The sequence below is a fragment of the Gossypium raimondii genome, chromosome 8, assembly GCF_025698545.1.
Source record: "Gossypium raimondii isolate GPD5lz chromosome 8, ASM2569854v1, whole genome shotgun sequence".
Classification (NCBI taxonomy): domain Eukaryota; kingdom Viridiplantae; phylum Streptophyta; class Magnoliopsida; order Malvales; family Malvaceae; genus Gossypium; species Gossypium raimondii.
This window is the reverse complement of record NC_068572.1, coordinates 53,494,606-53,519,788: the sequence shown is the minus strand read 5'-3', so window position 1 is coordinate 53,519,788 and position 25,183 is coordinate 53,494,606. Positions and strand designations below refer to the sequence as shown.

At 34.3% G+C, this 25,183-nt stretch overlaps 3 protein-coding genes across 5 annotated transcripts; 1 reads left to right on the top strand and 2 right to left on the bottom strand.

Annotated features, from left to right (window-relative positions):
* The first annotated feature begins 1,727 nt into the window (after positions 1-1,727).
* On the top strand, positions 1,728-4,908 carry LOC105792122 (probable protein S-acyltransferase 14). Of its 3 annotated transcripts, none has more exons than XM_052634459.1 (7): positions 1,728-2,025; positions 2,425-2,671; positions 2,756-2,847; positions 4,008-4,131; positions 4,211-4,296; positions 4,381-4,452; positions 4,584-4,908. In XM_052634459.1, exons 1-7 carry the CDS (start codon positions 1,837-1,839, stop codon positions 4,599-4,601), a joined length of 828 nt encoding a protein of 275 aa, XP_052490419.1. In that variant the 5' UTR covers positions 1,728-1,836; the 3' UTR covers positions 4,602-4,908. The 3 variants fall into 3 exon arrangements, with proteins under 3 accessions (XP_052490419.1, XP_012475983.1, XP_012475982.1); XM_012620529.2 differs by having other exon boundaries at positions 1,729-2,025; positions 4,232-4,296; positions 4,571-4,908; XM_012620528.2 differs by having other exon boundaries at positions 1,732-2,025; positions 4,571-4,908.
* A 476-nt stretch (positions 4,909-5,384) lies between these two features.
* On the bottom strand, positions 5,385-6,256 carry LOC105792125 (uncharacterized). The gene is made up of 2 exons (XM_012620535.2): positions 6,185-6,256; positions 5,385-6,077 (listed from the first exon to the last, which is right to left on the bottom strand). Exons 1-2 carry the CDS (start codon positions 6,242-6,244, stop codon positions 5,493-5,495), a joined length of 645 nt encoding a protein of 214 aa, XP_012475989.1. The 5' UTR covers positions 6,245-6,256; the 3' UTR covers positions 5,385-5,492.
* Positions 6,257-22,054: 15,798 nt separating this feature from the next.
* Positions 22,055-24,806, bottom strand: LOC105792118 (LRR receptor-like serine/threonine-protein kinase RGI5). The gene is made up of 4 exons (XM_052635356.1): positions 24,682-24,806; positions 24,025-24,541; positions 23,685-23,945; positions 22,055-23,592 (listed from the first exon to the last, which is right to left on the bottom strand). Exons 2-4 carry the CDS (start codon positions 24,452-24,454, stop codon positions 22,241-22,243), a joined length of 2,043 nt encoding a protein of 680 aa, XP_052491316.1. The 5' UTR covers positions 24,455-24,541; positions 24,682-24,806; the 3' UTR covers positions 22,055-22,240.
* Between the last annotated feature and the right edge of the window lie 377 nt (positions 24,807-25,183).

Sequence of the window (25,183 nt, the reverse complement as noted above, 5' to 3'; positions counted from 1 at the left end):
TTTAGACCTTGGGTTAATAGTAATTTTAATCCTTAACCTTTTACCAATTGAAAATCTATAGTGATAAACTTTTACAATTTAATCATTGTACCTTAATTAGCTATCAATTCGACAAAATTATTGGACGAAACTTTAATATGTTTTTAAACTGGTCTCATAAAAATTAAATATTAATATTTACACACTCGGTTTACGAAAATGGAGTTTCAAAATTATTTTTTTCGACACCACTGACTTTCGAGTCGTTACATGTTGTTTGTGATTTTCGATAGAAAATTTCACTGAGGTCATAACTTTCAATCAAGTTTTTTTTTCCTTTATGATATTTTAGGGTTTTTTTTTCCAGCTATTGAGATTATAGAATGATTGGCAATTTGGTGGATTAACTTGCTCTTTATCATTCTCTTAGTAGTTGATTTAATTATTTGGTTAATAGATCCATATTTTATAACAAAGACATTATAGTAAAGTTTGATTTTAGGTAATTTTACATTCCGTCAATCAAACACCTGAGTCTTACATTCAAGTCAAATGAACCAAGGTAATCTCACATTCCACTTGAAATCATACATTCTCGTAATTTTATTAGGAATGTAATCTGAGATTTAGCAAATCAAACGTAGGGTGTATTTCGATAGGGAATTTTTAGAAGAGATTTAATTTGTATCAAGGTTTCCAAAATTCTGAAAATGAATTTACTTGTTTGGATGAATATATTGGAGAATTTTAAATTTTGTGATTAACTGTTTTTAAATTCCACCTAAAGTGGAGGTTTTCAAATTTTCTCATAATTTTATTTCATTTAATACATATGATTCCATGTAAGATAAAAAAACTTAAAATTCAAAATCTTTTTATTTAATTTTAATATGTCTTTTAAACTTTATTTTATCAAAACTATTTATAAATATTTACAATATAATGATATCTATATTCAATAGTTTTATATTATTCATTTTAATATAAATATTAATTTTAATTTGTAAAATTTCAATAACCTAATTTTCCTAGATCAATTATTTATCCAGACAAAGTAATTATAAATGCCAACATTTTAGAATTCATCAATTCAAATTCCTAGTAATTTTAATTGATTTGGTTAAATAATTTTAAAAAATTAGGTTATTGAAATTTTACAAATTAAAAATAATTATAAAAGAAGAATAGATATATTAAAAATGAATAATATAAAAATATTGAATATAGATATCATTATATTGTAAAAATTATAAATACTTTTAATAAAATAAAGTTTAAAATATATATTAGAATTAAATAAAATAATTTTGAAGTTTAAGTTTTTTATCTTATAATAAGAACATGTGTATTAAATCAAATAAAATTTGAGAGATTTGGAAAATCACCTATTTTAAGTGAAATTTGAAAAAAAATTGAACTACTGAAAATTTCTTTCAAAATTTTCTTTTGAAATTCTCTAATATATTTATGGAAAATTTTAGAATATTGACAAACTTGATACAAATGAAATTTCTCACCCAAAGACACGAGATTCAAAAGGTGGAGGGCCAAATTTGAACAAATAAAAGTGGAAGGACTATATCAGCAGAAATCTAAAAGTATAGGGACTATCCACCCCGGATAATTCATATAGTTGTACACGTATTTTGATTTCGTTGCCGGGTAAAACTAAAGGGTAAATTTCTAAGTTTCTAAGACAAGTCGATCAGAAATAATACCAACTTCGTCGTATTCATTTTTTATCCGAACTCAGGGAACGGAGTTCCTTTTGTCAACGGAATTCCGTATTTCCTCTTCGTATTTTTATTTAAAATTTTACCTCAAATTTTCTTATTTGATTTTACAGTAAAAATCATTATGGCATGGAACGTGTTCAAATTCTGTACCGCGTTACGTGCCTTTGGTTCGATTATGATTGTTTTCTTTCTTGGGCTTGTTGGGGTCACTTATTACGCTGTGGTCGTTGCTTATTATGGTCCACATCTCTTTCGTGGAGGCTTTGATACGCTTATTGCTGTTGCATTTCTCTTCTTGTTTCATCTTCTGGTAAGAACCCTTTTTTCTGTTTTATGATTTGTTTAAGTGTTAGCCCTATGGGGAACAATGGTCATTTAATGTAGGATATTTTATGATAAAAGAGAGTGAATTTGAGTGATTTTAGGAGGTTCAATTAATTGGTTTTGTTGTACGTGAGGGAAAAAGATTTTAGTTTTCATTGGTGATCAAAATGCAGGTTATTTGTGATAACTAAGGTATGAGAACTTAATTGTTTTGTCGCTTTTGTTTGCAATAAAGATGACAGATTGAATTTTAGGGATTTTATGAGCTTCAGCTTAGTGGGGTTCTGCTGAACTTGGAGGGAAACAAAAGGATCAGCTGCATCCATAATTGGTTTTATTAATTGGCGATTGCTGCATTTTTATTTAGTGTTCATGGTTTTTTCAGCTTGTAATGGTACTATGGACTTACGCTACTGTTGTTCTAACGGATCCTGGGGGTGTTCCACTAAATTGGAGGCCTCTTAGGGAGGAAGAGAAAGGTGATGCTGATCCTTTGGTAGGTTTAGGTTATGGAATTGCAAAAATTGGCACAAATCAGTCAGCTGTGCCGGGTGATTTCAAAAACCTAGACATAGGTTTCTGCTTGAAGTGCAACCGATTGAAACCACCTCGCGCCCATCATTGCTCTATTTGTGAGTAACCTAGATAGATTCTTTCGCCGGTAACTTTGTTGATAAACAATAATGAAAGAACCCTCGTTTGTAACTTAATTGCAGGTAATAGATGTATATTGAAAATGGATCATCACTGTGGTTGGGTCGCTAACTGTGTCGGGGCGTTGAACTACAAGTCTTTCCTTCTTTTCTTGGTATGTTAACTTCAATGAATCTTCTGCAAGTCTTATAGCTGCATGATACCATTTGTTTGGCACTTAATTAGGCTGGTCATGGAAGTCAATCTATGTGGTTATTGTTAATTTCTAATGCCTAGAATTTCCTACGTTAGTATTATACACCGTAGTCTAGGAAAGTATGGTGGCAGTCAATATGCATTTTGAACAAGGCACAACATAAGATAGAAGGGTTGAAAAGAGAATGAATGAAGTGGCTTTCAAACTGAATTTTTAAGATATGTTTTATAATTAAAAGTAAATAAAAAATTTATTTATTAATACTATGTTCTGTGCCAGGCTCTAAAACTTTTGACCAAGTCTTAGCACAACACGCTAAAATCCCAGCTCATGATCAGGTCTACATTTGCCTATACTTGGCAATTCATCTGTTCATGTTATGTTTGTTTTATTCTTTTAGTGTCATGTTATGTTTAAAGTGTTATATAAATATTGATACGTTAATAATTTATGTTATATAGATTTTGAAACGCTAAAGGTTCATGTTATGTCCCAACGATTGAAGCTTTAAGCATTTTAAGCCCCTCTTTTGTTGGTCAAAAATTAATATTTTTGTTTTTAAAAGAAGATAATATTATTTTATTAGGTTGTCAGTTTTACCATGCCAGAGTAGGAAATTTTCAACCAGAATGAATGTTCATTTCTCACTGTTGTGTGCTGGCAATGTCCATGGTTCATCAATTTACATGTTTCATTATGATGGTTGACCATTGAATATCATGTCATCCCTCTCTTGTACCATGGTACAATGTGAGAGTTTAATGAGAAAGAGTGGCATATGTTAGTAATCTTTGTAAAATCCTAAAGATTCAGGGCTTTGTATATTTTTTCTGGGAAAATATGTGCACTTGAGCTTGTATTACAGAATTTACTTGACCATTCATCACAGATTCATAGTGATTGGTACGGTCCCTTTCTAGCTTTTAGTATTTTACAGTTTCAGACACCACTTTTCCTGGTACAGCCCATTTTCTTTTGGCTTTGTTGGTGATTATCCTATTAAGTACATTCTTATGCCAAGTGGATACCGCTGTTAGGCATTTGACTAACCGGCATCTACCAAAAGGGGAAAAAAAGAAACATGACTTGTAATTTTGTTTTGCTTAAACTTGATGCAGTTTTACACATTTCTTGCGGAAATACTCGTCTGTTTAGCCTTATTGCGGGTATTTATGGAAATTTTTAATGATGATGAGGTAGATTTAACACCAGGAAAACTTGCAGCTACTTTCATCGCATTTGGTAAGTTTCCAAGGGTTTGAAGTTTCTTCCATCTCATCGCTTGTCATTATTTTAGATAATTCTCACCCAAGTTTTTCAGTCTTAAATTTGGCATTTGCAGTAAGTGTGCTGGGCTTTCTGATTATGCACATAACATTGGTCGGAGCTAACCGGACCACTATTGAGGTAACCATCTTTGCATAATCATGTTTCCTCTTGTTTGCCTACATAACTAGTTAAGGTCGCAGTTTTTGCTTTGATCAATTTTAGTTTCAAGCAAAAGATAAGAAAACCGGTCTTACATGGCGCTATGACCTTGGTTGGAAGAAAAATTATGAACAGGTACCTCTTCTTTCTTTGTTCCCAAACTCCTCGCTTACGGCTTTGATACTTTTCCAGCGTGTACATGTTTAATCAATGTCTTGGTGTCATGTTCAGCTCATGCCTATTTTAAATTCAGGTGTTTGGTACAGAGAAGAAGCTGTGGTTAATCCCAGTGTATTCAAAGGACGATAAAAGGAGGATGCCAGCCCTACAGGGTTTCGAATATCCAACAAGACCCAACTGGGATCCTCAGCATTAGCTTATAAGAGTTTTACAAAACAAGCTTTCAAGTCTGCCATAAATTATGTTCATCATTGAACCAAAAATTGATTATTTGTCCTTAAGTTTTCATTTGTATTTATTTATTTATTTTATTGAATTTTGGTGGTAACACCAAGAGGTATCGCATATGTATAAATTCATTTCATTGTATAAATGTAAATGTATAAAAATCATACAAAAACATTTTGATTATTTAGTAGGCGTTAGATATCCCGAAAAACTCTTTGTACTGCTTTTGTTATATGATTTATATGGTGTAAAATAGGCCTGTATAAGGAGTTAGATTGTATTTTCTTCTCTTTATTCATAAAATGAGCAAACTGGTCCTCATACATTAGATGAAAAATTAAATTGATCCCTTTTCGTTAAAAATTTCGTCCATTTCAATGGTTAAAAAATCGATATCTGTACATCAGTGTGTACTTGAGATATACATATCATGTCATGTGGAATTGTCTAGTTAATTCGTCAACTACGCCAGTTTTTAACCATAGAAATGGATAAAATTTTTAACAGAAATGATCAATTTTCTCTTGGATATAATGTATAAGGATTAATTTGTCTATTTTTTAAGTAAAGGAGGCAAAATACAATTTAACTTCTTGTAAGGAGATCCCCATATGGTATTTTTACCCTCCTTGAAACATTTAATAGTTGATTGAATTAGGTAATATAAATGTTGTTGTAAATAATTTAGGTTCAAAATTTATGTACAAGGTTGAAACGAGATTAACATACAAATAAATAGTCTCCGTTTGTGGAGAAGAATCTTAATTCTACCTTCGTATGACATGTTCTTCCCCAGATTGTGGATCAACATGTTTGATCCATCGCCTTTCTGCTTCACCTGAATTCCCTCCACTGCTTGCCACATGCGCAATATCCAACCCTTTCCCCACCGGAAGGAACACACAGCGAACTACCCTGTACGATCTCTCATCAACGACACTTTTCCATCTGAAAGTTGAAGCAGTTTTGGGATGAGCATTCTTGCGGGCCAGAACAGCCCCTCTGTCACTCAGTTTTGCCAGCTTTAATATCTTTGAAAAGTCATTTCGTTGGCTATCCACCACCATGAAATCTATGCCATTTAACCCTTTCATTACCTCTTCAGGTTCTCCAACAATGGCTTCTGCAGACATACCAACCTCTTCCAGGGCCTCAGCGTATTCTAATCTCGATCTTTCATCAGGGACTATACATATACGTCTTCCATTTGTATGACTGCTAGCAACTGCCAACCCGATGCTTGTTGCCATAGCTCCGCCTTTTGACCATGTTTCCACAATGAACCTGGCGTTCCAACCGGCTGCCATAGCTGAAACAAGCTCTGCTACACCAGATCCATTATGAAGTTCACACTGCAGTGCAAACAAAACAAGAGAAAAAACAGATCAAAAAACACCCAAAATGAAAACAATAAACCATGCAGCATAATTCATAAGGTTTGTTTCCCCTCTATGCTTACGGATTTAACAGTATCAATATAAGCCTTGGAGGCTGTCCCCGGAGACCAAACCTGCTTCATTTCTTCCTTCAATCACCAATGCCAAATGACAAATCGAAACGAGCAGTTGTGTTTAATTTATATGCGAGACAAAGATATGGTGGAAAGTGGAAACTGATTTGTGTTGGACCGTTGACAATGTATCCACAGGAATCCGACGTGTGTCGGATTAGGATTACCTTCAATTTAGTATTAAACTAGTAATCTGATATTTCCAGGACAAGTTGGGGTTTTTTCAGAAGGTTAAAATGTGCTTATAGTCCTTGTACTTTTTCAAAATTATAACTTAATCTTTTTATTTTTCAGATTTTAAAATTTAGGTTTAATTGTTAACACTATTTTTAAAAGAAATTTGTTGTTGTGATGTTTTGAAATTAAAAAAGAGGCTACTCACTTAGCACCCATATAATTAACCTGAATTTAACAAAATTAATATTTTGAAATCTAAGAAGTAGAGAGGCTAAACTCTTAAAAATACAAGTAAGAAGACTAAATTCTAATTTTAAAAATTACAGGGACTATAGCCATATTTTACCTTTTCAGAATCATTAAAATGTCAGTTTAAATAGTAAATTCTTTGCAAATTCCTAGGTGCTCCACCGTAAATTAGAATGGATAAGAGGGATCAGAGTAGATGATTTTTGCCATTTTGGTAACTTGATAATAGTTAAGAATTAAGGTAATTACCAAATGAAATTAAAATTCCATAAATAAAATACCTTGCTTGTTGTAGAAGCAATAGATGCGATGTATCTAACACAAAATTTGTAATTATAAATATTACTATTTGGTACACATTGTTTTTGTGTAAAATTCTAACATGTCTAATATTTATACAAATGGCATAGAAAAAATGTGTATTATCGAAACATGAGGCTGATAAATTAATACAGCAATTTATCTATGTTTAGTCAGTGTTGAAAGGGTGGGATTGATGGGTAGAAATAAAATTATTTCAATCCACTAACTTTTTACCTTAATAATTCATATAAACCAATAATATCGTGTAAATTTTGATTTAAAGAGTATATATAATCTTAATTGGGAGATAATAATGAAAAGATAAAAACTTGTAGAAAAGTTTGGATGGTTCAATGATCATAGACTCTTTTATCAAAGGAAGATGAATATGGGTAGCCATTATATATGTATAGACTATTTTTATATTTACTTTTTACCTTTAATTGGTTGGGTGGCATGAAGTGGATGAAATAGCTCCCATTTCAATGCCACTACCTTATTCATGTGATTAATATAGGGGTTTCGCTTTTATTCTCGGTCAACCCTATTGTTTAACCTTTTTTTCCTTTTTTAACAATTTTAGATTCAATGTATATTTGCACACATTTCTTCCCCTCATTTAGAGTGAGAAAGGTGATTAAATTAGTTAAATATGTCAAATTTTTTTTTTAAAATACATTGGTTTTTTTTTGGAAAATTAGGGAAATAAGTTAATTTTGGAGAAAGAGGGTAAAAATGTGTCCAGCTGAACGCATTTTCTGCACAATTGGTAGGAAAGCGCGCCCAGCTGGACTTGTTTTCCTCTTAGTTGGCAGGAAAACACGTCCAGCTTCCTTTCTCTCTCCTTAGTCAATTTTTAGGGTTTTAAGGTTTTAAAATTTAAGGTTTTACGATTTGGTTAATTTTAAGGTTTGGGGTTTAAAGATTTTTACGAGTTAGGATTTTTTATTGTTTTGGGATTTGAGATAGACATTGTGAAAGCTTAAAGGTAGATTTGAGTTGTCGAGGATGTGATAACACTCGGATACACACACATTTCATATGTCATGTTGGGATGAGACCATTACCTTAGATACTCATCCTATGGAAGTCAGGTCCCAGGGTGATAGTGCTTTATACGGTCACAGGTTGAAGTGTATGTAAAGGTCCCAGTCGACGGCCGTTATACGGTCACGGGTTGGATAAAATAATGACGCGAGGGTGTTTGCGACACTACCGGCAGATAAGTGTATGGTGTCACAAAAGCTGATTGCAAATAATATCCCGGAATCGTTGTTGTTGGTGGATATGTCAGCATTTGTGTCAGCATCGATGTCATCATCGGGGCGTAACATGTTAGGAACAGAGGTACCACAAAAAACACACCTAGAGAAGGTATAGATGAATGGTGCTAAGGTGGTGCATAGTGTGGTGCTTTTGTAATACATGAGGTTAGTGAAAGAAATAGGAAAATATGGAGGAAACTGACCAGGATGTGGTGCAGACATCGATGCCCCTTGTTGGGTTGGAGTTGATGACGAAACCATCACGCCATGTGGTCCAGACCTAGGATTTCAGGGCGGTCATCGTGGCCTCTTGGACGAATTTGCCTACTACTCGCCTCCACTGACAGTAGATATGATTTCTCATGGTGTCTAAACCATGGCATGTACTTCGCAGAGGCTACCATTTTCGGTGTGAAAAAAGGTTCGCGCATGAGTATGAAATCATTCCTATGATCTAAAATGTCGATTGTCGAAACCATTTTTGAAAAACAAAAATTAGTTGTCGACTTTAAAAACAAAATTTGGAGTCGCCACCGATCTTTGATTGATGTGTGATCAGCTCACCTTAAAAACGATTTTGGTCTGCGAAATTTGAGAAAACAGGTTCGGGAGTCAGTTACGCACGAGGAAGGGTTAGCACCCTCGTAACGCCCAAAATCGGTACCGAATTGATTGTTTTATGTCTTGGTGTCGAAAATTTGAAAAGATTTTAAAAGAAAACTTTTAACTCGTGAATGAATTAAAATAATGAAACATTCCTATTTCAAAGAAATAAAACATCACACCCAATGAGTTAGGGCACAATATTTTTAAATCTTCAAAATTAAGTTTGTATTTTGATTTTAAAACTCACATAGTTAAATCTAAGAATATTTGATTATTTAGGTCAAATGAAGAAAATCGAAACCCAGCAAGGTAGGGCACAATTTCTCAAAACTCTAAATACCGAATATGACCTTTTATTTTAAAAAATTCTTATTCCGAGATAATAAAATGTCATGACCAGTAAGTTAGGACCCGACATTTTTGGATTCCCGAGAATAAGCTTTTATTTGAAATTTGTGTGAATTTATTGCAAAATAAATACTTGGTTTTCTAAATTTATCGAAAAGTAATCGCAATCCAGTAAGTTAGGACATGATCCTTCTCGAGAATCATGAATACCAAATATTTTGAAAATTTATAAAATATGATGATTTTGGTACTTTGTCGAAATCAAGACGTTTTCTTTTTAAAAATGTTAAGGCATAACATGAAACCATTACTTTAATTTAAATTATATATGTATATGTATTTACAAAATAAGATATGATATATAAGTAAATTTTAAAAACATGTGTATGCATATATTAGAACATGTATATTAAAGTTATGAAAATAAAATATGTATAGGTATCTAAAATAAATAAATAAAAATATAAGTAAAATATACTAATAAATTATGAAAATATGTATATACATGTATATATAAGAAAAATGTATATATGTATTTGGATTATAAAATATGAAAACTATATAAATATTATAAAATATAAATATAGGTACGTATATATATGTATATAAAACTAAGAAGAATAAAATAATAATAAAATATATAAGATATGTATATGTATTTAAAACCATTTAAAATATATACATATATATAATAAGATACATATGTGCGTATATATATGTATTGAAATAATAATAATAACAATAATAATTAATATAATAAAATTAATAATATATATATAAAAAAAACAACAGATGAATGACCAAATTGAAAACAAATGAAATTTTAAAGCCAAATTCAAAAATAGAAAATACAAAAAGAAGACCAAATTAAAAATGAACCCAACAAGAGGAGGATCAAAAGAGTAAATTATCCAAATCACCCAAGCATTGCGCAGCAACATGGATTGAATTAAAACAATATTAAAATATGCAGCCCAATTTTTAAAAAATAAAAAAAATTATTTAAATAACCCCAAAAAAGAAGATGACCAATCGCGCAAATGGCCCATTTTGAACCCTATAAAATCCCATTTTAAAACCCTAAAATCATTCCCCTCCGTTGCCTTTTTTGTGTTTGTGCCGCAGCCTCCCTTTCTCTGCCGTTCCAAATCCATTTCCAATCGGCCACAACGACGACGGCACCTCGACGGTGCACTACCACCGATAAGAACCTTTCTCCTTCTTCTTTGCTTCGTTTATTCGTTTTAAAACAAGAAAGAAAATAAAAAGAACAAAACAGTAAAAGGAAAAGAAAAACAGAACCAAATAATTAACTTCAAAATTGTTTTTTTCTTTTTTGATTCTTTTCTTTTTGTTTTTTGTTTTCAATAATGTTTTTCAATACAAGATTTATTTCCTTTTTTTTAGTACAGAAATCCCCCCTCTCGCTATTCTAGCCTCTTTCCCTTATTATTTGCCGTTGTCTGTGGTTTTGTTGCAGGTGGAATGTGCGTGGTGTGCGAGGAAACTGCTGAACGTGGGCGATGTTGCTGCAACGTGCGGGGCTGCTGCGGCGCTAGTTTGTTGCCAACCGCCTAGGGTTTCTGCTGTTTGTTTTTTGGTGTTTTGGGCTAGTGGGTTAGGGTTTGTAATGGGCTTCATTTATGGTTTTGGGCTCGGGCCAAAAATTGGGTATTACAGCTGCCCCTCTTTGCTTGTTGTTGTGTAACGGGAACAGAGCAAAGATTAAAAAGCCCAATTTTGCCCGGTTATGCTGGTCCTTGGCGCTCCTCTTCTTCAAGTAGCCTTATTCCAACCTTCTGCGTCTTCAGAGGTATAGGAATTGGTACTTCGATCCACTCCATCTATTGCAACTTTAAAAATAAGTCTGATGCGATCTGCTATACTGCAACTTCAGAGAGATAAGATCTGCGGTTTTAATCGCTCCACTGCAACTTCAGGGAGATAGGATTGATTTTTTCAGCCTGCTCCGCTGCAACTTTAGGGAGATAGGACTGGATGTGATCTGTTCTTTGCAACTTTAGAGAGATAAGATCTATTTTTAATTCACTCCACTGAAACTTTAGAGAGATATGATTATTTTCTTCTGTCTGCTCTGCTGCAACTTCAGGGAGATAGGACTGGATGCGATCTGCTCTCTGCAACTTCAGAAAGATAAGATCTATTTTAATCCGCTCCACTGCAACTTCAGGGAGATAGGATTATTTTCTTCTGTCTGCTCTGCTGCAACTTTAGGGAGATAAGACTGGATGCGATCTGCTCTCTGTAAATTTAGAGAGATAATATCTGATTTTAATCCGCTCCACTGCAACTTCAGGGAGATAGGATTATTTTCTTCTATTTGCTCCGCTATAACTTTAGAGAGATAGGACTGGATGCGATCTGCTCTCTGCAACTTCAGAGAGATAAGATCTGATTTTAATCTGCTCCACTGCAACTTCAGGGAGATAGGATTATTTTCTTATGTCTGCTCCGCTGTAACTTCAGGGAGATAGGACTGGATGCAATCTGTTCTCTGCAACTTTAGAGAGATAAGATCTGATTTTAATCCGCTCCACTGCAACTTCAGGGAGATAGGATTATTTTTTTCAATTTGTTTAACTGCACTGTCGGGGAAACAATACTCGCCGTCGTGACTTCAATCTGTTTCACTGCATCGCCAAAGAGCTAAGATTAGCCGTTATAGCTTCAATCTTTTTAATTGCAATGTCGGGAAAACAAAACTCGCCGTCGTGACTTCAATTTGTTTCCCTACACCGCCAGGGAAGTAAGATTCACCGTTGTAGCTTCAATCCGTTTCACTGTAATGCCAAAGAGATAGGATTCGCTGCCCACAGCTTTAATCCGCTCCACTTCAGTTAATCTTAGCCTTAATGCCAGGGAGATAAGATCTGTCGTCGTGGCTTCAATCTACTTTGCTGCAATGCCATGGAAGTAAGATTCGTCGTTGTGACTTCAATCTATTCCATTGCAACGTCAAGGTGATAAGACTGGTGTTTTTGATTTGCTTCATTGCTAGTACAGGAAGGCAAGATCTGCCATTTTTAACCTACTCTACTGTTGCTCAGGGAGATAGGATTTATGGTTTCGCCGATTTGTTATCTAGGGAACATGACCTGTATAATTCAATTTATAAACCTAATTATGCCTAGTGATTAGGATGACATGATCAGAATAAATCAAATGCTCCTAACTAGACGTGTATAATGACATTTGAATGAATGCAAAATGTCATCATTTTTTTAGAATGATCCTTCTTTATCACTTAGGCAGTCATTACTCAAAGTTTATTAAAGCTATATCACTGACGCACTACAACGTCCTCTTGCTCGGCTCGCATCTCTAAAAAACACTTAATCAAATTGCCCCCGCTGTGAACTTCAAAGTTTAATCCACTAAGACACACAATTTGTATCATCTTTTCACTGTAACCTACGGGTAGAAAAATATGACTTTTCTCAATCTTCTCTTACCGCAATGTGAAGCATTTTGGTCTTTTATACCATTCTCAGGGTGTCATGCCAAATGCTTGTGCACAAATGAAAGATTTCTTCCTTCAAGGAAACCCCTTCTTATCACAAGGTGATCACTGCTTATTTGTTCAATGAAGCTTTGTCACCAACACCCCATCTTGTCATCTTGTTCAATCAATGCTTTTGACAACAAAATCCAAAGAGATAGTCTTAATTCAGACTCTTCCTTCTCAAATTTCCCACCTTTAAACCAGGTGCGTTCTAAACAATAATCTTGTTTCAGGTTCCTATATTATTTAGAAACTTCTAGAGTAATATGCAAAACTTCCCTTGTGAAAGTTTTATTAGTCCATTAATCGTTATTCTAATGCAACATGTTTGCAAAAAGAACAAAGTGATGGATAAAATAGAACTGATTTGAAAGCATAGCTTGCAATGAATAAATTATCAAGAATATTGAAAATAAAAGAGGAATTGACTTGTACCTTGAAAAATAATGAAGTATTCCAAGAATAAGCAAATATAAATAGTATAAAAACTAGGTGCCCTAAATATCACAGTTTGAACTTCTCTGTACAAACTTCCTGAAGACCATTCTCAGTTTGACATGTGCTTAGGAGATCTACATTACTCTGTCGATGCCCCAAGATGTCGCGTACCCTTTCCTGCCGTCTTAGGCATAGCAAGATCACCGCATGCCCCATTTTGATCAACTTTTGAGTAACTCTGATCATCTCATGCCCCATTTTGATCCAAAATTTGAGCCGCCATTTTCGGGTTTTCAACTCAAATCCCCTTTGGTCTCAAGGTCCCCTTTGCAGGTTTTTGCCTTGGCCTCTCCTTTTCCTTTTCTTCTTTCTTTTTTTTATTTTTTTCTTTTTCTTTTTTTCCATCATCATTTTTTCATTTTTTTTTGAATCTGAACTCATAGGATAGGCAAATCCTTATTCTCCTTTTTGATCAGAATCAATGTTTTTCTAGGTAAAGTATCTTTCATCTTCATCTTGTATGCGTAAGATCTTTTTTATGATCAAATTTCTTTCATAGAGCCTTTTGGGGCGAAACTATGACGAAAAAAACTTTGGATCTTCCTCTTCAATTAGGATGAAATCCAACAACGGAGAAATGGCAACTTGACTTCAACGGGCAAAACTATGATGAGCCAAAGAAGAAAGCATTGCCCCGACAAAGAATTCTAAATGCATCGTTCATGATGTTAATCTTGAACATACTGTAAATTTTTAACGTCGTGTTGTCGTTCAAATTACAATGTCAATGTTTAACCCGGGCATGACCATGTGAAGGCATCTTTGAACTTTTGAAGTAACTTAACAAGGTCTTGCTTCGTTTCTTCAGTTATGCATCTTTACTAGTTTTCCCTTATCAAAGGTCACAATCTCCATTGTCTATTCCTGAGGTAAAAGTTATTTCTCCTCCTGCTCTACCATCCTCAACAGGTCAGGAGATAAGCTTCAATCTATGTCATTTTCAAAGTCATGAAATCCCTCTAAACACATGCCTCGCCCAAAAGGAAATTCTGAATATGTAGCAATATTACTCTTGTCATTGATATCTGGGGACCTATAGTGGGTACCAAAGAATATACAAAGAAAGTATGAATTTATAAATGAATACTTATTTGTACAATATGATCATGAATGAATGAAAGAATGATATGGAAGCAAATCCAAAAGAATGAAAGAATAATTATTCAAAAAGTCTGAAAGAATATTGGTTCAAAAATGATCGCAAGGATGCATTTCATTAAAATAACAACATTCAGACATGAGCCTATATCGCAAAGGAATTCTTATTGCCTCTAGGCTAAAAGCAACAAGTGCATTTTGAACATTACTCTAAGTACGATCTAGATACTATAGAGATCTCTTCCATAATTCAATTATTTTGCTCGCTCCCAGGTTCATAAGGGCAGATCTCTAACAAGGTCCCTCCTTCAGTTGTGTCTATGGCATTGGTATGAACATTTTCTAACTTCCTCAAAGATCACATTCACCCCAATATCAACATGATTGGGTAGTGGAATTTTTTGTACTGGATGAATCATCAAACTTAACTACACCATGTTGATGAGTCATTCAACTAGCTTTTTAAAGGTAGTGCAATTCTATATTGAGTGCCCCGTAGTTCCCGCATGGTAGTTGCATTGTGCATTCGCATTATACCATTTGAGATACGGAAGTTGCACAGGTTCTGAGTAAAATGGAGATACCACATGTGCATTAAACAGCCTCTGATACAACTCCCATATGTCGTTGGGATGGGTGTAAACTGGAGCTTCTCAGTACCTTGTTTCACACCTGAGTCTTATCTTGATGAACCCTGCTGATTAGCAACCACCTTTCTTGGCTAATTCACCGTAATCGATTTTTTGTACGAATTAACGCTGCTCACCTCATTTTTTTCTTTTGAGGCTTGCCTTCTGTTTTTTCCTCCAACATCAATTTTTTCGCTCCTTATAGTGTTTTCAATCATTTCACCATTCATGACTATATCAGAAAAGCTTTTTGTGGCACTTCCTAACATATGTGTGATGAATGGGGCTTTCAATGTATTTATAAAGAGCATTGTCATTTCTCTTTCCAAGAGCGGTGGCTGAACTTAGACGACGATCTCTCTCCACTTCTGTGCGTACAACCTAAAACTTTCATTCGACTTCTTTTCCATGCTTTGCAAGGTGATTCTATCAGGAACCATTTCTGCTACATGACTGTACTGCTTCATAAAGCCTGTGCCAAATCTCTCTAGGAACTAATCCTGGTACGGTTCAATTGATTGTACCATTTGGACGCTGCTCCTATGAGGCTATCCTGGAAGCAATGTATTAATAATCGGTCATTGTTGACATACCCAGTCATTTGCCTACAAAACATAGTGATGTGGGCTTCAGGGCAACTGGTCCCGTTATACCTCTCAAATTTTGGTATTTTGAACTTGTGAGAGAGCACCAAATCTGGGACCAAACTCAGATCCTTAGCATCAACCCCGCGATAGCTCTCGGTGCTTTCCATAGCCTTGAATTTTTCTTCAATCCATTTCCACCTTTCCTCTAGTTGTTTTAGTAATTCCTCTTTCTTTTTTTCTTTTTCAACCGCCTCATCGAAATCGGGAATAACAGGAGTGACAAGATTGTTCTCAAGGCTAGAGCCTGATCCAGCCTGGTAATTCATCGTCTTTGAAGCATCGGGTTGAAATTGCTGAGGCCTAATTGTAACAGAAGATTTGCGCGGGTATACTTCAACTTGGGGCTGCGCATGCGGAGGAGTAAAGTTTGGAGGATATAAGGGTCCATCATCACCTTCCTCTTCATCATTAGCCATAGGGCTCTTTCCTTTATCCTTTTCTTTAGTCAATAGTCGCGTTAACTATGTCATCATACTCCCTTGAGATTCTACCATTTTATCCATCATTTTCTGCTAGATCTTCTCAAGCTGTTCTTGCATCTTCTGCTGAAGTTGATCCTGCATTTCTTTTTAGAACTGCTCGAGCTTTTCTAATCTTTGGTCTATACTTGCCCGTGTACCGTAACGGTGTTTGGTTGGTTGGTTGGTTTCCAGGTTAACTGAAATGATTTTAATCAATTTAGGATCTTTTGGTGGATTTTATTGCATATGATGCAATGTAATGCAAATGCATGAGACGAATGCAAAAAGAGATGTTGATTCTTATTCAATCCCGTTTAGAAAACTTTACTAGAAGACAAATTTCTTTACATAAAACGGATATATATACTGCTTTGCCCTCATACTCTAGGCGAAGACATCTTATCTTTCTCCATCTGGATGCTAAGATAAATCTTGCGAATTCTTCAAAAGGGGTGACTACTCTACCATCTTTTCGCTTGATCATGGTTATGATCCATCGTCTGCCCATCCCTGTAATGCTCCTCAGCTTCTTTAAAGAAGTTGGAATGTTAGAAACTCGTGAATAATCACCTTGACCTTGAGGCACGAAGTAAAGTCATGTATTCCTCCATCACCCTTCTTGTGTTTCTCGGAATATATTCAGGCAACCGTATTATCTTCCACTTTATCAAGAAACCCATTTCCCATGATAAAATTTCTATCTATTAACCGAATACGAACCAACACCTTTTTATAATGAAATGCCATGTAATTGTAATGACATGCAATTAGAGTAAAACACAAAAAAGTTAGTAACAATTAAACACAATACAACCAAGAAATAGTAAAAACTCCTAATTAGGTGTCTCTAAGATTCGGAGTAATTCTACCTAGAGTGAGTTTCTAAGGTTCACTATATGAGGTTTGGCTTCCAGGGAAAAGGTACCCGAACCAGCAGATTCCTCGATCCTCACCCATTATAGGCTCATATGGACCAAGTTCAGTTCAGGGGAATACATTTCCCTATGGCTGCACGGAGATGAAAATCTCACGAAGACATAGGTACGAATGTATCCCGAAAGCGGTCCACTACCCTGCACGGAGGTGAAAACCTCACGAAGGACTAGCTTTTCACTTCCACTTAGAGGGGAAAAATTAACCATGAAATGGAAAATGCAAATAAGCTAACAGACTTAAGCCAATCAAGCAAGCATATGATAAAAACCAATGAATGCAAAGGGGAAATCATGATTTAAAACAACTTTTAATTTTCGACAAAAAGACAAAAAATAATCGTTTCATGGCTCAACTCTCTAGAAGTCCCCAGTGGAGTCGCCAAGCTGTCGAAACCATTTTTTGAAAACAAAAATTAGTTGTCGACTTTAAAAAAAAATTGGAGTCGCCACCGATCTTTGATTGAGGTGTGATCAGCTCACCTTAAAAATGATTTTGATCTGCGAAATTTGAGAAAACAGGTTCGGGAGTCAGTTACGCACGAGGAAGGGTTAGCACCCTCGTAACGCCCAAAATCGGTACCGAATTGATTGTTTTATGTCTTGATGTCGAAAATTTGAAAAGATTTTAAAAGAAAACTTTTAACTCGTGAATGAATTAAAATAATGAAACATTCCTATTTCAAAGAAATAAAACATTACACCCAGTGAGTTAGGGCACAATATTTTTAAATCTTCAAAATTAAGTTTGTATTTTGATTTTAAAACTCACACAGTTAAATCTAAGAATATTTGATTATTTAGGTCAAATGAAGAAAATCGAAACTCAGTAAGTTAGTACACAATTTCTCAAAATTCCAAATACCGAATATGACCTTTTGTTTTAAAAATTCTTATTCCGAGATAATAAAATGTCATGACCAGTAAGTTAGGACCCGACATTTTTGGATTCCCGAGAATAAGCTTTTATTTGAAATTTGTGTGAATTTATTGCAAAATAAATACTTGGTTTTCTAAATTTATCGAAAAGTAATCGCACTCCAGTAAGTTAGGACACGATCCTTCTCGAGAATCATGAATACCAAATATTTTGAAAATTTATAAAATATCATGATTTTGGTACTTTGTCGAAATCAAGACGTTTTCTTTTTTAAAAAATGTTAAGGCATAACATGAAACCATTACTTTAATTTAAATTATATATGTATATGTATTTACAAAATAAGATATGATATATAAGTAAATTTTAAAACATGTGTATGCATATATTAGAACATGTATATAAAAGTTATGAAAATAAAATATGTATAGGTATCTAAAAATAAATAAATAAATAAAAATATAAGTAAAATATACTAATAAATTATGAAAATATGTATATACATGTATATATAAGAAAAATGTATATATGTACTTGGATTATAAAATATGAAAAACTATATAAATATTATAAAATATAAATATAGGTACGTATATATATGTATATAAAACTAAGAAGAATAAAATAATAATAATAAAATATATAAGATATGTATATGTATTTAAAACCATTTAAAATATATACATATATATATAATAAGATACATATGTGCGTATATATATGTATTGAAATAATAATAATAACAATAATAATTAATATAATAAAATTAATAATATAAAAAAAAACAACAGATGAATGACCAAATTGAAAACAAAGAAAATTTTAAAGCCAAATTCAAAAATAGAAAATACAAAAAGAAGACCAAATTAAAAATGCACCCAACAAGAGGAGGATCAAAAGAGTAAATTATCCAAATCGCCCAAGCATTGCGCAGCAACATGGATTGAATTGAAACAGTATTAAAATATGCGGCCCAATTTTTAAAAAATAAAAAAAATTATTTAAACACCCCCAAAAAAGAAGAGGACCAATCGCGCAAATGGCCCATTTTGAACCCTATAAAATCCCATTTTAAAACCCTAAAATCATTCCCCTCCCCCTGCCATTTTTGTGTTTGCGCCGCAGCCTCCCTTTCTCTGCCATTCCAAATCCATTTCCAATTGGCCACAACGACGACGGCACCTCGATGGCGCACTACCACCTATAAGAACCTTTCTCATTCTTCTTTGCTTCGTTTATTCGTTTTAAAACAAGAAAGAAAATAAAAAGAACAAAACAGTAAAAGGAAAAGAAAAACAGAACCAAATAATTACCTTCAAAATTGTTTTTTGTTTTTTGAGTCTTTTCTTTTTGTTTTTTTTTTCAATAATGTTTTTCAATACAAGATTTATTTCCTTTTTTTTAGTACAGAAATCCCCCCTCTCGCTATTCTAGCCTCTTTCCCTTATTATTTACTGTTGTCTGTGGTTTTGTTGCAGGTGGAATGTGCGTGGTGTGCGAGGAAACTACTGAACGTGGGCGATGTTGCTGTAACGTGCGAGGCTGCTGCGACCCTAGTTTGTTGCCAACCGCCTAGGGTTTCTACTATTTGTTTTTTGGTGTTTTGGGCTAGTGGGTTAGGGTTTGTAATGGACTTTATTTATGGTTTTGGGCCAGGGCCAAAAATTGGGTATTACATTGATATATTCCTTATGGAATTCCCGCCAATTTTCGTCAGTTTTCTCTCGCAAATCAAGCTTGTGCAGTGCTTCAATATCTTACAGTGGCGGAGAAATATTTTGCCTCCATTCAAACTGTCACATACTCAATTGGATTTGTGTATCTCCACTATCGCGTAAACTACCAATGGTACCCTCGTGTCCCACATACTTTGATTGGCCAAATTTTCAGGCAGGATGCATTCTACGATTATCGGATCGATATATGACATCCATTCAAACTATAGTACACAATTATAGATTTTTTATCTACAAAATATTAAATTCCAAATCATTATGTAATTATTATATGTTTGAAAATTTTAATAACTGACCTTGGCTTCCGGACGTTGATCTAATAGCAGTTGGATATCTTTAAGCTGCTTCGGTAGTCCCACATAACTCAGTCTAAAGTTCCACCTACTCAAACAATATGTTAATTCAAACATATAAAAAAAACATTTACTATGATAACTATATTATTATCAAATAAAATTTACCTTGTCACCAGTGAGAATGTATAAGGGGCATCGACTCGAGGACGTAAAAATGGTGCCGCCACCATGTCTATGATTGCAGTAGGAGCAGCCAACTACCGATTGACATCTTATCCGGTTTAGTTGTCCAGCACAACTCTCGGTACAACGTGGCTAGCACTGTTGATCCCCAACTGAGTTGATCGCATTCTTTAAAGTCGACCAGATGTAGTAGCCACCTTATGTGTACCAAATTTTGAGATTTATCGGGCATTAGAAGGTCCCCGATTAACCTCAAGATGAATGCTTGAGCATATTGTTCGTTTTTGAGGGCAGTCGTGTGCTCATCAAGTTCACCGAAATTATCTTCCAACCATTTCATCTTTATCCAACCACCTTGAAACTTGTTTGGCACCTTCCCTAATAGTGTGTCGCAAAGGTCCTCCCTACCGAGAACGATCACTAGCCTCATAACAACTCTTCCATTTACTGGTAAGCCCAATTATAAAGCCATGTCCTCCAGTGTGATCGTACACTCACCGCATGGAAGATGGAATCGTGTGTCTCGAGTCTCTATCTTTCCACCAATGCGCTGATAAGTGTGGAATACAATTTATAGTTGTCGAGCATACGAGACACATGTAAGAACCTCGCATCATGCAAATGATGACAAATTGCATTGGGTGTGCTCTTTGATAAATTGTGTGTGAACCTCTCCAAAACCCGATCATTCATCAACAAAATAAATTATAAATTTTAAAATTAAATTAATTAAAATTAATAAAAATATAAAATTTTCCTTATCATTGTAAATTGTGCGGCACAAATGTGCTTGTTGTCCAAACAAATAAGAGAATTTGTCATTCGTGAAAAATTAATTAAAATGAATAATTTACGAAATAATAAAGTAAAACTAGAATATTTTTATAGAAATTTTTGGAAAATTTGGAATTAATCTTGAGAGAATAGAGAGAAGGGAGAGAATTGGATTTGAATGAAAAGAATGGAAAATGGCCTGGGTTTATATAAGAAAAAGAGTTACCATTGGATTATTTATAATTTTACCGTTGGTCGGATTTGAAATTTGACCGTTGGGAATTTACTGTTGGAGGAAAGTGCCCAACTCAATATACTTTCCTGCCAACTATGTAGAAAACAGGTCTCTCTAAAATCAGTCTATTTCCCTAATTTTCCAAAAAACTGACTTATTTTTTAAAAAAAAAACCCGACATTTTTTGCTAAATTAACCGAGAAAAGTCTAATACAAATTTTGTTTTTGGATAAATTATTATTTTTACTGCTACTTACGTGTCCATTTCTAATGTCATCACTTTTAAAATAATAGAAATATTATAACTGTTAGTTTTGTTCGAAGTTTTGAATGCCATACTAGTGTTAAGTTGTTGTTGTGTGTTGGGTTCGGTTTAATTTAGGTTTCGGATAAAATTTAAATCGAATTGTATTATTTGTTTTTAATTTTTAAAATTGAATGGTAAAAGTCCAAATATTTGAAATCAATAATTATGGTTCGGCTTGGTTTGATTTGATGTGAAGGTGTTTGAAAATTTTAAGTTTAAAAAGAATCTAATGTTATAATTTTAACTTTTTTTCATAATGATCACAATACATTTATAAAGTGAATTAAATAACTTTTAGTATGATGATATTTAATATTTTTACATAACATAATATTTGGGTTACATAAATTAGTACATAAAGATATCGAAAGGGTCCATCCATTTTCTATTAGGACTATTCTTTTAAATATTTTTTTCATTCAGTCTTATTTGGATAAAATGAGCTACTTGTGGAAAAACCAAACTTGAAATGAATTGTAAGGTACTCATTTTATCTCAATGCATTAGTTCGAATTGATTTTTGATTTTTTAGTTTCTTTGCTCAATCCTACCGCTTACATAGGATTTAACTTTTTTCCGGAAATTTATTTGATTAAATAATAAATTTTTATTAATTTAAGAAAATTATTTACTTAATAATTTAAGTAGTAATATATTAATATGCTAAAAAAGTAGTAACAAATTAATAGTATATTATGATACCGTTAAAAATTTTAACGATTTGCGTAGGTAACTGATAGTTCTAGTTTATGTCGAAATGATACCATTAACAACCAACCAAAAGCAGTAATAAACCTCTTTGATCCTATCATATCATCGCTTTGTGGGTAAAAAAAAAAAAGAATGTACATCAAGAAATCATGAAATGTCATTTAGCTCTTTGATTATTGTCTCCATGCATGGTCTATCGTTAGGGTGTTGATTGGTGCAACGAAGTGCAATTTCCCCCAGCTTAGCAGCCATCGGTTCCGAAAATTCTCCTTTTAGATTTGCGTCAACAAAATCTTCAAACCTGCTACATTCCGCTCCCAATCGCATTGAGCTTGTGAGTTGAAGTTTACCAGACAGGATTTGGAGAATAATCACTCCAAATGCAAATATGTCAGTCTTTTCTGTAAATCTGCCTGTGGTAACATATTCTGGTGCTAGGTAACCCATGGCTGCACTTACTTTAAGAGCTGAGTACACAATGTCATCAGCAAGAATCTTATGGAGACCAGAGTCTGCGATCAATGGGCTGAATTGGTGGTCAATCAGTACTTTCTCTACAGATATGTTGCGGTGGACTATGGGTGGCTTGCTTACTTCACTTTTATGCAAATATCCGATACCTGTTGCTATACCATTGATGATGGAAATCCTTGTTGGCCAGTCAAGAACCGGTTCACCTCCATCTTCAACATCGAGATACTTAGACAGGTTTCCCTTAGAAGCAAAGTCATAAATGAGAAAACATTCGCCTCTGCCCTTTGAACAACAAAACCCTCGAAGCCTAACGAGGTTTTCATGTCTCAAGGAGGTTAGCAAGTACAAGCCTTTAACAAACTCTGCTTCTTCTGATTTGCAGCTGGTTACGTTTATGCTCCTAATGGCTACAACAGAACCGTCTCTCAGTACTCCTTTGTAGACTGATGAGAAATTGGTCTTTCCTAGTAAGTTTAACTCGGAAAAGCACCGAGTTGCGGACTCGACTTCTTCTAGATTGAATCTGAACTTATCTAAATGTTCCTTGGAAAATCCAATGTTGTCCCATCCATCACCTAATGGATCCCATCCATATGAATATTCGAGTGTTACAAGCGGAGAAACACTTCCATTCCTTTGAAGTTCCTTTGCTTGGTGGTCAGTGCTAAGGCGCCCATCAGAAGATTCACATGTGTTTCCAATCTTTTGTTTCTTCCTACGGTAGTGGAAAATTGCAAGAAATACAGCAAACATAAAAACGAAACCGACTGTAATAATCCCTGTAATAATAGGTAATTTCGGGAATCTCAGCGGATTCGAGCAATGAGTGTGGTTGCAATATCCTTGGTTATGTACTATATGCGAGTTAACCCCTGGAACCGTGTCATTCAGATCAGATTGGAAAGGTTCAAGCTGGTTGATGTTCATATTGTCAAAACGTGAACAGACTCTCAATGTTGGAAAGCCTGTTCCACATAGACCTCTATTGTTGTCACCAAGGAACCCTCCATTTAATCTCTTAAGACCTTGGTTTTCATTCATTACAGATTACAAATCAGTATAAGTTGACATGAAGAACATGAATCATTATATATGAACAATATTTAATCAATGTTACCTGAAGGGACGTTTCCGTATAGCGTATTGTTTCGAACATCTAGAGTTTCCAATTGTAGAATATTAGCTAATGTTGTAGGAATTTCACCAAAGAGACGATTGTAGCTCAAATCAAGTCTTCTTAACATTACCAAGTTCCCTAAGCTAGCTGGAATTTTACCATCTAGTCTATTTCGTTGCAAAGAAAGAACACTTAATCCCTTCAAATCCCCTATCTCTGTAGGTATATTCCCTGTCAACTGATTGCAACATAAATCCACAACTACAAGGCAAAAGATTTACTGTTACTACTTTGAAAACTAAAAATAAACGAAAATTCAGAAGCCAAATGATGAACTAACCTTGTAAAGCAGCCATGTTACCAATATGTGGAGGAATGGTGCCGGACAGATTATTATCATTAAGATAAAGATCAGTTAACTCTTGAAGATCGGAGAGTTCTTTAGGTATCTCCCCAGACAGAGAATTGTAATGCAAGTACAAACCAGAGAGACATTTGAGCCCCGCAATAGCAGGCGAGACTTGACCAGAAAGGCCCTTTCCCTGTAACGAAATGTTAGCCACCTTACGGTGCTCATTACAAGCCACACCGACAAAGGAACCGCTGCAAGGGTCACCATCGCTTTTCCATGAATCGAGGACCTTGTTTGTTGGGTCTAAAGAAGCCTTCAGTTCCATTAGAGATCTAAGCTCTGTGTTCGCATGAACCGACATTGGAGTGTAGAGTGTGAACAAAAGAAAGAAAAAGAACAGAAACTGAAGGATACCCATCTTTTCCCTAGGCTGAAATCTTGCAGTGTTTCTTCGATTAATAACAAAAGTAAGCTCAAAGACAACAGCCCATTACAAATCAAGTCCCTGTGAAGTGAAGAAGAAGAAGAAGAAGACAGTGAGAACAGAGAGGCAAGAAAGAGACAAAAGGGAAGAGAAGTGTAGAGCTTCAATGTATGTCAAAGATGAAACAGATAAAGCACCATTAATAGTGAAAATTTAAATACCCGGGTTGATAAAGAAATATGGGAGGTGTTATGATGAAGACAGCTAGCCATCTGTTTCGGTTTTATTAGGTTTGATTTTCAAGAAATGGGATGTAATGAAATTTCAACCATAGGAAGGATATTAAAAAATACATTATCATGCCATGCATATAACATTTCTAAATCAGTGATGAAACTATATTTCAAATTGTTTGACTTCAAAAAACGATTAAAAGGTCAAATTTTCTTTCAACCTTAGAAGAAATTATTAGTAAATTTCGGGGAATCCAATGCATATAAAGCTTATCTAATTGAGAACAATTCTGAATTTCCAAAGTTAGAGATCTCTTTATTGGACAAAATATTCATTTAGATTACCAAATTCTAATTGTGCCATACTTTATATTATTGTAATTTGCAGTTGCTAGCCATCTAGGTCTGGCCATCATGGTATATATAATATATTCTCCTTAAATTGAGAAGTACTGTTAATGGAAGTCAATGGAAATCGGGTAAGGAAACC